Source organism: Hyaena hyaena, unplaced genomic scaffold (assembly GCF_003009895.1).
Source record: "Hyaena hyaena isolate Hyena2069 unplaced genomic scaffold, ASM300989v1 scaffold_678, whole genome shotgun sequence".
NCBI lineage: Eukaryota > Metazoa > Chordata > Mammalia > Carnivora > Hyaenidae > Hyaena > Hyaena hyaena.
In genome coordinates, this window is record NW_024081305.1 from 321,605 (window position 1) to 339,274 (window position 17,670).

At 35.8% G+C, this 17,670-nt stretch overlaps 1 protein-coding gene across 7 annotated transcripts in view; it reads right to left on the reverse strand.

Moving 5' to 3' along the window:
- Positions 1-17,670, reverse strand: part of HMBOX1 (homeobox containing 1) — a 180,307-nt gene that overhangs the window by 31,578 nt on the left and 131,059 nt on the right. For all 7 annotated transcript variants that reach the window (XM_039217175.1, XM_039217176.1, XM_039217174.1 and 4 more), the window contains one exon: positions 7,920-8,073. In XM_039217175.1, the coding sequence (XP_039073106.1) occupies positions 7,920-8,073 (154 nt within the window). The remainder of the gene's footprint in view (positions 1-7,919; positions 8,074-17,670) is intronic.

A 17,670-nucleotide genomic window follows, 5' to 3' on the forward strand; every position in this document is an offset into this window, starting at 1 on the left:
GGACCCAGCAATAGCACTGCTAGGAATTTACCCAAGGGATACAGAAATGCTGAGGCATAGGAGCACATGTACCCCAATGTTCATAGCAGCACTCTCCACAATAGCTAAAACATGGAAAGAGCCTAAGTGTCCATCAACAGATGAATGGATCAAGAAGATGTGGTTTATCTATACCATGGAATACTACATGGCAATGAGAAACAATGAAATCTGGCCATGTGTAGCAACATGGATGGACCTTGAGGGTGTTATGCTGAGCGAAATAAGTCAGGCAAAGAAGGACAAATATCATACGTGTGCACGTATAGGAGGACTAGGAGGAACTTAACAGAGGACCAATCGGGAGAAGAAGGGGGGAAATGGTGGGGGAAAGGGAGAGAGGCAAACCATGAGAGACACTTGAATGCTGACAAAAACTGAGGACTGATGGATGTGGGGGGGAGGGGGGGATGGGCATGGAGGAGGGCACTTGTGGGGATGAGCACTGGGTGTTATGTGGAAACTAATTTGACAATAAACTATTTGTAAAAAAAAAATAAAAAAAAAATAAAATATTTCAGTAGGCTTAATGTTTGGTTTTTAATTTGTATTTGCCTTACAATTTTGAGTAAAAAGAAAAACAAAAAGAAGTCATTATGAGGCAAATATAACCATTATTTTCTCTATGGGGGATCAGTTACAGTTGTTCTATATCAGAGTCATCTAATAAAATTTTCTGTGGCGACAGAAATGTTCCCTACAAGGTTTTCCATGATAGAAATACTGTCTAAAACTGCAGTCAGTAGCCATACACAAGTAGTAGGCACTTAAATTGTGGCTAGTGTGACTGAAGAATTGAATTTAAATTTTATTTCATTTTAAGTAATTTAAAGTTATATGTCACCATCATATCAGACAGTGCAGTTCTAGATGACTACAGCTCTCCCTGCAACATTTGCCCCTTTTCTTTTACCTCATTAACTCTCAAATTCCCTATTATAGTATCTCACAGTACCATAAACCGTTCCTTTCATACATGTATTACCACTGCAATTTTACCTCAATTTGTGTAATTATCTGATTAATATCCGTCTCTCCAAGCTGACTGTAAACTCCAAGACTGCAGGAACTATTTATGCTCACCACTGCAATGTATAGTGACATTCATTTATTTGTTAAGTAAATGTTATTATTAGATAACATTGTGTAGTTGAGTTTTTGTAGTAATAAAGACTTTCATTTCTCATAATTCTACATGATTTGATCCAAAATTTAGATCTTTAACACACATATAATACGTATACAAAAGCAGAGGAAACTGTACCATGAACCCCCAAGTAAACATTACAGAAACTACAGAAGCTACAGAGAGCATCAACTTACAGATACCACTCTTGTTTTACCCGCACCCTTGCCTCTGCCTTTTCTCTTTGTGTTATTTTGAAGTAAATCCCAGATATTATATCATATTATATATTCAGTAATGTTATACTTCTAAAAGACAAAAATTCTAACTTTTATAAATGTAGCATCATTTACATATAAGCTACCATTATCATAACTGAAATAAGAATTACTATTTATCCAGTGTTCAAATTTCTTTAATTGGCTAATATATTTTTTAAAAAATGCTTGAAAAAACTGTTCTTATATTCTTAGTATCTCTCACATCATGGATATTGTTGACCAGAATTCCCCATAGCATTGTTTGACAGAACTTTGTTTAATATTTCCTACCAACCTGGAGCTGGACCTACATGCTTGAATTGATTCAGCTTCAATTTTGTTAGAAGAATACTCTATGTGGGTGGTGGTGTTTACCTCCTCCAAGAAGTATATAATATCTGTCTTTTTGTTAGCAGCTATTCATGATCATTGTGAGATCTACTATTTCATTAGGAGTTGACAAAATGATGATATTCGAATTATATTATTCCTTTTTCATTTATTAGTTGGGAACCTTCATTAAAGAAAGCCTTTTGGTTAATCAGAGATAAAGTTCATATGTGAAAGACAAGTTAAATGCTCAGTTCTTTCCTTTTACCACTTCTAAATATTTAGTTGGTTCTCTAACATTGTCTAGGTGTGACTAATATTTTTAGTAACATTATTATGTATGGATTTTTAATAAGTTTGCTGTGCTTCAATCTATTACCAATGGTATTATTACTGAAGTTCAAATTATCCCCATCTTTGGAAGGGGGAGCCTCTTCAAGTTAGCTCCTAAGTCCTTTTGATATTACTCACCTATCTGTGATGGCCTTCTTGCTTTAACAAGATCTCTAGTCTTATCCTGTATTATTTTCTGTCCCAGTCTAGAATCAGACATTTCTTCAAGGAATGCTAATGGTACTTATGACCACACTGTGTGCCCAAGGACTGCTAAGGTCTAAGTTGATCACTGTTCCTGGGCTTTTTGAGTAAGCAGAGATAGACAGTACACCCCCTCCTTTTTTTCCAAGAGAAACTGTAACAAATTCACATTCTTGTTTATAATTCATATTAAAGATTTTAGGATTTGTCACCAAAATTATAGCTTGCTTCATAGCAGACAGATATTGACAAGCTGACCCTAAAATTCATGTGGAAATATAAGGAATCCAGAATAGCTGAAACAATCTTAAAAAAGGAAGTGGAAAATTCATATTTCCAGATTTCAAAATTTACTACAATAAAACTGTAATCACAACAGTGTGATATACAGACAAGTGGAACAGAATAGAAAAGATCCTTCACATTTTTAATCAACTAAATTTTGAAAAGGGTACCAAGACTAGTCAATGGGAAAAAAATAGTTCTTTCAACAGTGCTGGGACACCTGGATATCACATTGAAAAGAATGATGTTCAGTCCCTAATCTCACATCAGATGCAAAAATTAACTCTAATGGATAGAAGACCTAAATTTAAGAGTTAAAAATATAATACACTTAGAAAAAAACACAGAAATAAATCTTGTAATTTTGCTATAGGCACAGGTTTCTTAGAAAAGGCAATAAAGGTACAAACAACAGACGAGAAAATACACTGAACTTTATGAAAATTAAAAATTTGTGTACTCCAAGGTCATCATCAAGAATCTGAAGACTACCCAAAGAATGGGAGAAAATATGTATCTTATAAGCGACTTGGATACAGAATACATAAAGAAAAGATATAGTTCAATACGCAAAGACAACCCAATTTAAAAAATGGACAAAGGATCTGAATAGACATTTCTCTAAAGATGAAATACAAATAGCCAATGAAAAGATGCCCAACATCATTAGTCAGGGAAACGCAAATCAAAACCACAGTGAGAATCTACTTTGCACACACTGGGAGGGTTATAACCAGTAAGACAGATAATAACAAGTGTTGGCAAGAAACTGGAACCATCATACAGTGCTGGGTGGAATGTAAAATGGTACATCTGCTTTGAAAAAAGTCTAGCAGTTTCTCAAAAGGCTGAACAGTTACCATATGACCCAGTAATTCCACTAATACACAAATTTTGTTGATGGCAGTATTAGCAACGATAGCTGAAAGGGGGAAACAACTCCAAATGTCCCATCAACAAATGAATGAATGGCATATCTATACAATGGAATATTATTTGGCAACAAAAAGGAATGCAATACATCAAATCTACAACATGGATGGACCTTAAAGATATTATGCTAAATGAAAGAAGTGAGTCCCACATGGCTATATCTATATTATTCCATTAATATGAAATTTCCACAATAGGCAAATATATATTCAGAAAAAGCAGATTCATAAGGTTGTGGGAGAATAAGGGGAAAAAGAGTGACTGCTACTGGATACAATGGTTATTTGGGGGGTGAAGAGAATATTCTAAAACTGATTGTGGTGATGGTTGCATGACAGTAAATACACTAAAAAGTGCTGAATTGTACGCTTTAATTAGGTGAATTGTAGCCCAATAAATATGTTAAAAGAATAAATTTGAGGTAAATTTCTATATGCACACACATAAACATTATAGTGTTTTACTTATTTTATGTTTATATGTTTTACACCGAAAATTTTGATTCCTGATAACATTATGATTGTCTTATTTATAGCTGTATGTATACAAATAAAAATAGTACCTGAATAACAATATTATCAAATTAGTAAAAACAAGGTAAGATTTTTCTGTAGTTCTTTTTATTCTAAGCTGTATCCCACCAAGAAGCATGTTCAAAATACTGTGTTATAAAGTTATTTGATACAGATCATGAGAGTTTAAATCAGTGAGGTTTGTTTCATTATACTTTTTTGGGATCACCTTCCCCCCATTTCAACTTAATTTTGTTTTATAATTACATAAAATATTTACATGGTTACAATGTCAAAACATGGTATGTTTAGAGAAGTCGAGCTTCTATTCTTGTTCCTTTCAATCTTTTTTTGTCTTCTCTTATTGGTAACTGTTTTATTTATTTTATGGTATATTCCTTCATTTTAAAACAAATTATAAGCAAATACATAAATACATAAATGACAGCCAACTATATACAACAGACACTGCTTTTTTTTTTAAAACATTATATTCTGTAGATCACTGTATATAGAAAAGAATTCATTCCAGTAGTTACAAAAATGCAAAACAGCCTTACAAAATATTTGATAGCAATGGTACAGAAGGACACAGTATGATTTTCATTCTGTAGGATGGAAAATTCATTCCTCTATTATTTCAGCACAGCACTCTATTATTTCAGCCTGGGCATCCAGCGTATGGATGCACTATAATCACCCAAGTCCACCACCCATAGATACAGGTTGTATTCAATATTTTGACATTATTGTAAACAGAGATGCTGTATTTAAATTTCTGTCAGTTTACCTCTGGGTTAATTTTCTAGAAGTGGGATGCTGAGTCAAAGGGCAAATCTGTGAATAACTGTCCCTAATATTGTCAAATTCCTGTCCACAGAAGTTGTTCCATTTTGCATTCCCCACAGGTAGTATATGAGAGTGTTCATTTCCCTACAGCTCAATCAATATGAAAATGCTATGGAACTTTTGGATTTTTGCCAGTGTGACAGAAGAAGAAGAGTATCTCAGTGTAATTTTAATATGAATTTCTCTTAGTATGAGTTAAATTGAACATCTTTTTATATACTCAAGAGCCATTTGCATTTGTTTTTCTGTTGATATCTTTAGTTTTCTACAGAGCCGTTGGTCTCTCTCTTATAAAAGTTGTTTATACATGAGAGATAATAATATGTGGCAAATATTTTTTCCAATTTATCTTTTGTTTTTGTACTTCGTTCACAGTTTTTTCTCCCCAAAGTTTTTCTTTTTCTTTTTTAAAGTTTATTTATTTATTTTGAGAGTCAGAGACAGCATGAGTTGGGAAGGGGCAAAGAGAGAGGGAGGTAAGGAATCCCAAGCAGACTTCCCAATGCTAGTGCAGAGCCAGATGTGGAGTTCAAACCCATGAAACCATGAGATCATGACCTGAGCTGAAACCAAGAGTCAGACACTTAAATGACTGAGCCACCCAGAAGCCCACTCCAAAGTTTTCCTTTTACTTTATGTAATCAAATTTATCAAATTTATCAATCCTTTCCCATATTTTGGATTTTTAGTCCTAGTTAGGAAAAACATCACCATTTCCAGGATACCCATATTTTCTTCCATTATTTATATGTATTAACTTTTTTGATTCATTTGAAATTTGTCTTGTGTTTGGTATGAAGAATGGAGTGACTCTGACTTCTACTAATATATTTGAGTAAGCCTAGTACTTTGCTGGCTTTACAGTCTGTGCATAAATATTCACCTATTCAGTGTAGGAAAAAACAGCACACATTGCTCTGAGACTAGGGAATTTTATATTCCATGTTAGAAAAGAAAAAGTTCCATTTTCACAAAATGAAATCATTCCATGTTCTTCTGTACTACTGCTATTAAATACTTTGAAAGACTTTTTGCATTTCTGCAACTAATGGAATAAACCACATACTTTCTTACTGGTTGTGTCAAGTAAGATAAAACTAAACCCAAGATAACTAATTCCTGGATAAAGATGTTTATTAACTGAAATTAAGGTTAAAAGATGAAAATTAAGATTAAATGGGAGTCTTACACAGGGTAAGTGCTCAGTATCTTTTTAACTGAAATTTCATCAGTGCAATTCCATAGGTAGTTTTAGTTGTTTTGGGAAAAATAAAAAGAACTGTAAAGCTTATGAGGTTCAATTATGAAAATGTACTAGGAATATCATCTATCATTATTAATATTATCAATTTTATTATTTTTCCCACTCCCAACATTATCAATTTTAAAATTAATCTCTCCTCACATCAACATTATGTGATAAATGTATATTGGTATTTTCATGAGAAAATTAAATGGTTGAATCAGTAGCAAAATTAGAACTTACACTATTTGTTACACAGAGAAAAATGTATAGTACTATAAATAATCTTTAAGTTTGATATTATTTATATTTATGCCTATTATGTGTTAAGTTCTAAAGAAATTTTTTAAAAGAATAAAAATTTCTACATGTGAAACATAAAGCAGACTGCAAATGTCAGGTCTCTGGGATGAAAAAGTCTCACTCTATTTTAACTGCTCAAGCTTATAAGGACTTGTTATTCAATGAATGGCCTCTAATCTACAATAGACAGAGTGAGAAAAGTAACATATGATAACATCAATGATTAATCTACAGTCTCATTTTGGCTACTGGATCCAACCACCTCCTTAAGCAAACCTTTTAATTTCAACCTGATCACAAGAACAAAAAAACATGGCCTCAACTTCAGCATTTTAAATCTCCCTCTACTTGAGGTAGTGATGTCTAATGAGCTGGGAGATAATGGGGAAAGAGGCAGGAAGAAAAATGACAAAAGTCCAGATGATATACAGTTCACTATTGGCTATTAAAAAACTTCATTTTATAGATGAAAAAGTTACTGCTCAGAGTTTGTGAGCTGCACAAAGTTGCATAGTTGGTTAACGGCAAAGCCAAATCCAGGTTTCAGGTTTCTGACTCTGGGTCAAATGTTCTTTCCAGTTTGCTGTTCAACTGGTCAGATTAGATAATTGGGGGAAAAAGGTGAAGCTGGCTCAATGTCAATATGAATTCTATGTCAGCTTAAAAGTGAAACCCAGTTTTAAACATTCAATTCCATTCTTTTCCATTATTTAAATTACTGAGAAATCTCAATATGAAAATTCAATTGTTTTTACCTTTGCCTAATATATTCTTTTTTCTCTATATTTAATCTTGGGAAGTAAATACTTTTCAACTGGAAATTATTACCTTATTGAATATAAAACTCTTTAATCAAAACAAAATTCCATAAACATTACTTTTAGGTAGGAGACTAAAAGGGTAATCCTACTATAGGTTCCACCCTAAATGTACTGAACATTTAATAATCATATTTAATTAATCTGTACCATTTAGGATAGAAAAATAGAAGCTAAGATCAAATTCTAGTCTAAAACATACTAAGTATACTTACTATGGATCAGGTACTGGTGCTAGAGTCAGAAAATAAATTGACAAATCAAAGTAAAAATCACAGTATTTATAACCCTTGGGACTAAGCTCCTTTAGGCCATACTCCTGATTGAAGGAAGTAAAATCTCAGTGGCCTTTTATATAAGTATTCAATATTTCTGATGAAACATGACTTCAAAGAGCATTTCCAAAATAAAATATAACAATTTAAACTCAAAAAGTCTTCTAAAGTTTCTTAAATTACTGAGAACACTATTTAGTTATATTCATAAATGCTAACTTCAGTTTTATGAATTCTCAATGGTACAATCATCTTATTTCAATAATATAACATTTATAATACTCCAAAATATATTTAGAGATAGAACCTAGATCCCAAATTACTTGTCTGAAATGGAAACTGTCCAAATCTATCTAAAGTTTCTCTTTCCTGAGTTTGGGACCTTGCTCATGGGAAAGGAGACATGTACCTTTCCATGACAGCCAGGCACTCCTTTCTCCAGGTAAATCGACTCCCTCGTCGTAGTCGGAAGGTGCCAGATGTGGCAGAGACTGGGGGCGGTGTTTGTCTCCATTCTGGGTCCTCTATTGGAATGGGGGCTGGTCTCATACTTAGTGTAGCCCCTGAAACAAACAAGACATTTTAGCAAACTATCCTGCAATTTATTAAAACCAATGACAAATATAACCATGAAACCAACAATAAATTTTTGCCCTTCCACTAAAACTTGTGAGCCAAATACATTTGATATTTACATTAAAAAAAAAAATCCCCTGGGCCTTTCATAGTGCCCCACGCCAGTGCAAATTTTTGCCTTGAAACATTGCCTGGCCTCTGGGCTGCACGCTACAGGCAGTGAAGCATGGGGACATTGAAAAAAAATATGACCCAAACAAAAATCCAAAGGGACAAAAACTCTCCATAAAAAGTTCATCATTATTTTAAAATGTCAATTTTTTGGGGTCACTTGTCATTTATGTCATTTTTTCAAACAAAACCCCAAATCTATCTCTTTAAGGGAATAGGGAAATATTGGTATTCGGACCAATGAGAACTTAATTTTCCTTTAAAAAGATGTTTATTTATTTATTTACTTCAAAGTTTATTTAGTAATTCTGAGAGAAAGACTGTGAGTGCGAGTTGGGGAGGAGCAGAGAGAGGAGACAGATGAGTATCAGAAGCAGACTCTGCACTAACAGTGTGGAGCCCAGTGTGGTGTTCAAACCACAAACCTAGAAGTCATGACCTGAGCTGATACCATGAGTTGGATGCTCAACTGACTGAGCCACCCAGGCACCCCAGTTTAAGTCTTTTTTAACAATACATAATATATATTCAGAACTTTTCATTACCACTCAAAGGACTTTTTGTTATCAAGAAAATGGAGCCCTTAAAGAATATATGCAGGTAGAAGATGAATTTAAAACAACCCTAAATATTGTAAACTCTTAAAGAAAAAGTTAAAAACAGTACCAAAGACAATGAGGTAGTTTTTGATAAGATGTTAGTCTATTAGTTAACTAAAATCAGATCTCCAAAGGTCTACTACTTCTTAAAGTGATACTATTTTCTGTTACCTCTTGAGTGTAATAAAACCAATGGGGGAAAATGTAACTGGAGTATTTTATTAATTTAGACTAGGCTTTTCTCAAATAATGAACTGCTGATAATGCATGTTTTCATCATTCACCAACTCCCACCCCCTTTCTTTTGGCTTGCTATAGACTAGAAGCTATGAATAAAACAAACAAAAAAAAGCAATACTGTCTCTGACCTCTAAAGACTTATTTCAAAGATTTTAAATATAACGTGGTATGCATTCACAGAGCTCAGTCCCTGGATCTCCCATTGTTCCTTCATTCTTTATAATGCTAAATTCATCTTCCCAAAGGATAATTATGATCATAGCATTCCCCTGACCAAAAGCCTTAAAAAAGTTCCCTCTACTTATGGAATAAAATGCAAACTCTTTTTTTTTTTTTTTTTACAAATAGTTTATTGTCAATTAGTTTCCACATAACACCCAGTGCTCATCCCCACAAGTGCCCTCCTCCATGCCCATTTCCTCCCTCCCCCCCACATCCATCAGTCCTCAGTTTTTGTCAGCATTCAAGAGTCTCTCATGGTTTGCCTCTCTCCCTTTCCCCCACCATTTTCCTCCTTCTTCTCCCCCTTGTTCCTCAGTTAAGTTCCTCCTAATCCTCCTATACGTGCAAACATATGATATTTGTCCTTCTCTGCCTGACTTATTTCGCTAAGCATAACACCCTCAAGGTCCATCCATGTTGCTACACATGGCCAGATTTCATTGTTTCTCATTGCCATGTAGTATTCCATGGTATAGATAAACCACATCTTCTTGATCCATTCGTCCATTGATGGACACTTAGGCTCTTTCCATGTTTTAGCTATTGTGGAGAGTGCTGCTATGAACATTGGGGTACATGTGCTCCTATGCATCAGCATTTCTGTATCCCTTGGGTAAATTCCTAGCAGTGCTATTGCTGGGTCACAGGGGAGTTCTATTGTTAGTTTCCCGAGGAACCTCCACACTGTTTTCCAGAGGGGGTGTACCAGTTTACATTCCCACCAACAGTGTAGGAGGGTACCCATTTTTCCACACCCTCGCCAGCATCTAGAGTTCTCTGATTTATAAAATGCAAACTCTTAATCTATCCCTAGAAAGGTTAGAATTCTTAGAATTATGTAGAATAATGCAGATATTAATAAATATTTATTTCTTCATAACAGGAATTGTACTTTATTTTTATTTTATTTATTTACTTGAGAGAAAGAGAAAGTGTGCATGAGCATACAGCTGGGGTGGGGGGGGAGGGAGAGAGAGGGAGGGGGAGAGAGAGAGAGAGAGAGAGAGAGAGAGGGAGAGAGAGGGAGAGAGAGAGAGAGAGAGAGAGAGAGAGAGAGAGAGAGAGAATCTTAAGCAGGCTCCATGCTCAGTACTGAGCTGGATGCGGGGCTTGATCCCACGACCCTGAGATCATTACTTGAGCTGAAATCAAGATTTGGACGTTCAACTAAGTCATCCAAATGCCGTCATACTTTGTTTATTGTACCTTGCAATTAATACCTTGGGTAGTGTTTCTACTTCACTACATGTAGATCTCTTTGTAGATTCACCTTAGTAGCTACATATTTATATGCATTCTCTTATACAGAGGCCCAATATTTTAACCAATCCTGATTTTCCTCTCAACCTATTGTCTTACAGTCCTTCCCATCTGAGTAAATAGCATCCCTCTTCTTCAAATCGCTCAGCTCAAAATTCTCATATTCATCTTTGACTTCTCCATTTCTCTGACATACCACATATCTAGTCCATAGCAAACCCTGTCAATTTTATCTTCAAAGTATATCCAGACTCAGATCAATTTGTATTACCTCCACTAACTTTCGAACAAGCCAGTGCCATCTCTCCAAAGCATAACTTTCTGGGATAGGTTTCAAAGATGGCCCTTCACAGTAAGTCACATCTCTTGGTAATCATGCTCTTGAATCTAAGCTTGTCCTGTGACAGGTTTTGACAACGTAAAATGGAAACAAGTTTGAGTCTAGGTCTTAAGAAACCTTGCAGCTTCTAACTAGATCTCCCACAATGCTGGTTCTGGGAGAAGCCAGTTACCATATAAGAAGCATGACTAACCTGACACTATGATATTGTAAGGAAGCCCAAGCTAGCTATGTGGAGTGAAAGATGCCTGGCCAGGGGAGCCTGGGTGGCTCATTCGGTGAAGCGTCCGACTTCGGCTCAGGTCATGATTTCACAGCTCATGAGTTCGAGCACCACGTTCAGCTCTGTGCTGACAGCTCAGAGCCTAGAGCCTGCTTTGGGTTCTGTGTCTCCCTCTCTCTCTGCCTGCTTCCTACCCACGCTCTGCCTCTCTCTCTCCAGAATATATAAACATTAAAAAAAAAAAAATAAAGCAAACAAAAAAGATGCTTGGCCAGCTTCCAGGCCACAGTTAAGGGGAAAAAAGCCATTCTGGACATTCTAGCTATAGCACACACCATGTAGACAACTGTATAACCCAAGAGACAGAGAGGAATAAGACCTTAGGCATACAGCCATTTGGTGATCAGCCTCTAAGGTGGTTCCAAGGATCCCTGCCTCCTGGTATTCACCCTGCTGTGTAGGCCCTTCTCATATTATACCAGGATTAGTCTGTGTGACTAATAACAAATGGTAGAAGTGATGATACATCACTTTTTTTTTTTCAAATAGTTTATTGTCAAATTAGTTTCCACATAACACTCCGTGCTCATCCCCACAAGTGTCCTCCTCCACGCCCATCCCCCCTCACCCCCCCACATCCATCAGTCCTCAGTTTTTGTCAGCATTCTAGAGTCTCTCATGGTTTGCCTCTCTCCCTTTCCCCCACCATTTCCGCCCTTCTTCTCCCCCTTGTTCCTCCGTCAAGTTCCTCCTAATCCTCCTATACGTGCAAACATATGATATTTGTCCTTCTCTGCCTGACTTATTTCGCTCAGCATAACACCCTCAAGGTCCATCCATGTTGCTACACATGACATCACTTCTGATATTAGGTTATAGAATATATCCTGGTGTCTATTTCAGTTGCTCTATCTCTTAGATGAACGACTTGCCTGGGGTAAAAATAGTTGCCAGGTTGTGAGGACACTCAGGGAGCCAAAGGTGAGTGTGTGGTGAGGACTTGGAAATCCCTGGGCAATAAGAAGGAAGGAACTGGGGGCCTGGCAGCACTCACAAGAGTGGCCTTAGAGGTAGACTATCTAGTCAGCAGATAGCTCGGCTACAACCTCATGAGAACTCTGAGCAGAACCACCTTAGCTAAGCCCCTCCTGGATTTCTGACCCAGAGAAAATGTGAGATAATAAATGTTTGTTGTTTTTAGCTAAGTTGTAGGGTAATCTGTTACACAATAGTATAAAATAAATAGAAGACATTACAACCACCTCTAATTATTTATTGCCCCATATTCTCCAAAATACTGAGAATTAGGAGTATTACTAAGTATTCACATTTATAAATTTGACAGGCAAAAAAATTTCCTTTAATACAGAGATTTTACTATTAGTAAGAATAAATATCTTTTCTTGTGAATTTATGTCTTTTGCATTTTCTTTTGAGTTATTCATCTTACTGATGTGTTGAAACAATACCAATTGCTAGTCACACCAACTGCAACTTTTTTTTCCAGTTTGTCATTCATCTTTTATCTTTATTTATGGTGTGCTTTCTGATCTTAAATTTAATGAAGTCAAATTTGTCAACCTCTTCTTTTATGGTCAATATGTTTTGTATTATTCAGAATATTTTTACAGTCTTATTGTTTAAACCCTCAATAGATATATGATTTCCTGGTGTGTGTGATGTGAGGTAAACATTTAGCTTTTTCACAAATGGACAAGTGTATCATCACACAATGCTTTAGAGATTCATGGCTTAAAGGTAGGCAGACTATGGCCTTATGCCATAGTTTAAATAAAGTTTTACTGGAACACAGCCATACTCATTCATTTACATGTTAAATTTACATCAAAGTTTTACATTTACATTACATTTGCATCAAAGTTAACAAAGTTTAGGCAAAGGAGAAAATACAGGGTTGAGGTATTTCAAAGTCTTTATTTTGGTACTTTTCTGAATGCAAGCAGGGAGTACAGAATAACAAGGGCTCTGGAATCTACTAAGTTACAGTATATAAATTTTGTTCAACAGCCATGATAAAAGGTCCAAAACAGAGCCAAGCACTATCAAGGCTGATCAAAACTGAGGTAAAACCAGACTGAGTAAGGCAGTAGGTCCTTTTATCCAAAGCGTGGCTTTTGGTAAAGGATGGGGTTTCAGGGCTTTAGTGGATGAAGGATGAAGAATAGATCAATAAATTATAATTAACAGACCACATGAAAACAATGGCATGTTTTCTTAGTTGAGAGATAAACGGGTGTAAATAAAACAAAGAATACAAAGAATCATGAGGTTGAAGAAAAGAAACTAACTGATAATCGGGGCGCCTGGGTGGCTTAGTCGGTTAAGCGTCTGACTTTCGCTTAGGTTATGATCTCGCGGTTCGTGGGTTCGAGCCCCGCGTCGGGCTCTGTGCTGACCGCCGGCTCACAGCCTGGAGCCTATTTCAGAGTCTATGTCTCCCTCTCTCTCTGACCCTCCCCTGCTCACGCTGTCTCTCTCTCTCTCCTAGAAATAAATAAAACATTAAAAAAAAAAAAAAAAGAAACTAACCGATAATAATGGCTTTTTCTTGGTATTGGGGTTTACTCGTCATATAACTATGTTTCTTTATAATCAATATTCTGTATTGTCCAGTTTTTCTATGGAAAGGAAACTCAGGTGAAATAAAATTGGCCAGAAAGGGAGAGAGAATTAAGGAGGGAAAAAAAGAAGAGATGGAATTAAGTAGTGACCTGGTTACTTTAAAATAAATCAAGGCAGTCTATGCACAAGGTGGAAACTGAAAATTCCGTAATTTCAAACTTATAAACATAATGAATTTGAAACATAGTATTATCACATTACTGTTGAGGTTTTTTTCTTGCTCCTTTTTGTTTTTCAATATAGCAGTATTTAAAAATAGCACAAGCAACATTCTGGAAACACACCAATTTATTCTAGAATCCTTAATCTTGGTTTAGTCAAAACAAATGAATAATCCAAGAATGGGCTCAAAATTATGGACTCTGACAGAAAAATACAAAGATATTAGAATGCAGGAACAATGTATAGTAGAAGTATACGAGTTCTCAAGTAAAACATAGGTGTTCTAGATTGGCTAAAGACCCTACTTTTTTCCCCTAAAAGAACTGTGTTACCTATTTTCTTTATAGAAACATTTTTTTCCATCGTTGTATCTGGGCTCTCATTAAGAACAAAATTTTGCACATTTATCTAGCAAATATAAACCCAAGAGTGAAAAAAGTTTTGTTTCTAATTTGCTGATAAGATTGTTAAATTTTGATACATGTTTCCTTTGTATATATGATAATTTTCTTGCATATCAGGTTTATTTTGGGTGAGCTTTTGCCCATCAACTAATAAAAATATGACTATAACATGCCATTACTACCCCATTCACAGAAACTAACCTCTCCAAAAGTAATTCCTCATCATCCCCTATGTCACACACATGATTTCCCTGAAATTCTTGATGTTCTGCAGTAGTGAAGGAAGGAGGCATTATTTCTGATCTCCAAATTTACTTCATGTGCTCACAGCATGAGCCTCCTGGCAAATTTTATTTGTTTAATTTAGAAATAGGCAGAGCAATACCATGAGCCAAGAGGCTCAGCAAACCCTGTCTACTATAGCAATGTTTAAATTAGACAAGGGAAAAGACTGTTGAGTTTAATGTGATTAAATAAAGGGGGTTTTGATGTCAACCATGCTGAATTTAGTACCCACTTCTTTAAAAAAAATAGGTATTTTCTTGTAAATGTTTTCATAATAAACAAGATAAAATGTATTTGATCAGTTTCCAATCAGTCCTATTCATACTCCTTGGCAGGCTTTGGGGTATGCTGGGAAATTCTAATGATGGGCCTGTTATCAGAGAACTACAATATGTCTATATCAATTGGATTATCAGTAAAAATAACCTAAATATCCACTCTGTTCTTTTTCTTGCTGAGTCCACTTAAAGAGAGACTAAAAAAAACAAAAAAAGAAATCCTGTATCCAAATGGATCCAGAGTGAAGAGACTGAAAAGAATTTCAGTCAAGGTAATACAGAGAGAAATGCTCTGAACCCAAGAATAAAGGGACAGAATGTAAAACATTTTTTTGAATTATTTTCCAAATATTTACATTTAGAGAAAAAAAACCCACTTTTCATTTTAATGATTTTTCTTAATTCTGCATTCTTTCCCCAGAATATATGCAATGGAATGGTACCATTTATATTTATTCTGATGAGCAAGTAAAATTTGTGATACAAAAGAACTTCCTATCAATAAGCAGGTCTGGACTATATGAACCTAGGTTCTGCACTTTTATATCTTGAAAGCTGTTAACAAGGCAGGTTAATTTCTTTTTTGCCTCTCTCCTTCCCTCCCTCCCTTCCTTCCTTCTTTCCTTTCTTCCTCCTTCTCATGAAACTTTGTATGTGCTTTTTGAATATATAGTACAAAATTAATAAAGATACAAAAGGTTATACAGTTAACAGTCTTCCTGCCACCTTGCACTCCCAGGCTTTCCGAGCCTCCACAGATCCTTTATTAGCTCCGAATACAGCCTGCTAGAGATGTTCTATGTTTACAGAAGCATATACGTGTTTATGTATTCCCTCTATATAAATGGCAGTATACTCTATTGTTTGCACCTTATTCACTTACGAATTTGGTACTTCTACATATAACTTTAATTCATATAAAGCCCCCCTTTAAAAAATAGCTATATAGTCTCCATACTATTCAATTTTACAGATATTCTATAATTCATTTAACCAGTTCTTGACTGAGGAGCATTTAGGTAGATTCCAATCACCCCTGCAGTGACCTGCAAAGATTCTCATGTACTATAAGCAACTAATGACTAGACAGTGGATAAGCTATTTTTATGTGCCAACATAACTTTAATTCATCTTATCTAAACAGAATAGTAGTTTCAAAGGGTCTACGAAAAAAAAAAAACAATACAATTCTTCAGCTATAATCAAAGGTTAAAGTCAACAAAGATTTATTTACTTAGAAAGAATTCTATACCATAATAGCTCTTATTTATTTAATAAGGGTGAAAATGTAATGAAAAACTTCTAAAAATTTATTTCAATCACTAACATCCAATTGCTGTTGATGCTATGAAAACTACTAGTTGACAATTATAAACTTATCCTCTTCTCTTCAGCTAACTTTAAATTTTGTCCTACAGAAAACCTGACAAGAACGAACTTTGGACCCCATATGGATTTGTTTTCAAATAAAAATAGGAAGTCCTTTAGAAAGGGGACAATCAGCAATACAACTTTACTGAAAAGCAAGTGCACATAATTAGGAGAATTTATTTTTTTATTGTTTATTTTAAAGTAAACTGTACACCCAACATGGGGCTAAAACTTATAACCCCAAGATCAAGAGTCACATATTCCACCACATGAACCAGCCAGGTGCCCCTAGGGGAACTTATTCTTAAAAGGAGGTACCAGCTCTTCAAAGAAACCAATTCCTTACCAACAGCTGGATGAATGCTGTTAGTCTTTTCCCATTTTCCTGTTTCAGTGCCCTAGTTCCACCTGCCTCCATCTCCTGATAACGATTTAGCCTAACTCTAAGACAAATTGAAATAAAAAATAAGATCAAAAACATTTTTCTCTCTTTTAAAAAAATGATTATTTATTTTTGAGAGAGAGAGACAGACAAAGCATGAGCAAGGGAGGGGCAGAGAGAGAGGGAGACCAAAGCAGGCTCCAGGCTCTGAGCTGTCAGCAAAGACCCCAACATTGGGCTTGAACTCACCAACCCTGACATCATGACCTGAGCTGAAGTTAGATAGTTGGATGCTTAAATGACTGAGCCACCCAGGTGCTGTTCTTTTTTTTTTTAATTAAGAAAATTTACTTTTACAAACCCTTGTGTAGAGGGCTGACTTTCAATAGAATGCAGGTAGGGAACTGCTCTGCTATGTAGGACCCATAAGCAGGTCATCTATAACTGGTTTAGCACCAGGTTCCCCATAAACATGCACTGTGTGAGGGTCCCTTTGCTGGCTGGCCCATTTCCTGTCCTAGGGGCTCTCTGCACCCCACTGGTCCTGACTCCAGGCTGTACTGCTCCACCTGGGTGGGATTCTTGACTTAGTAGTGTTTAGTCAAAATCCCACAGATGGTAGCTTTGTCCCATTGGCTCCTCAGCCAAGCACTCAACAATTTTTAATTAAACAGCTTCAGAAGAACACTATATTACCCCAGTGCTAAAAACAGGACTCTAATAGTAGTATTCCACAGTCGGCAGTGCTATCAAATTAGCTACAACAACAAGGCTGTGGTGGCCTGAGAGCTGCACCTTAGTCCCCTTCCTCCTTCTGGTGAATTTATTTTCCTGGTATCCTAGTCACTTCCTGGGATTAGAGCCCAGCCTTGAAATCTGAGTGTGGGATGGGAATGTAGCCTCCCCAACTGTGATGATATGTCAAGGTACTGCCAATCCAAGATACAAAAATCCCTTCTCTTATAGAGGCTGAATGCCTGACACAGTTGATTAGTATTTGTCCT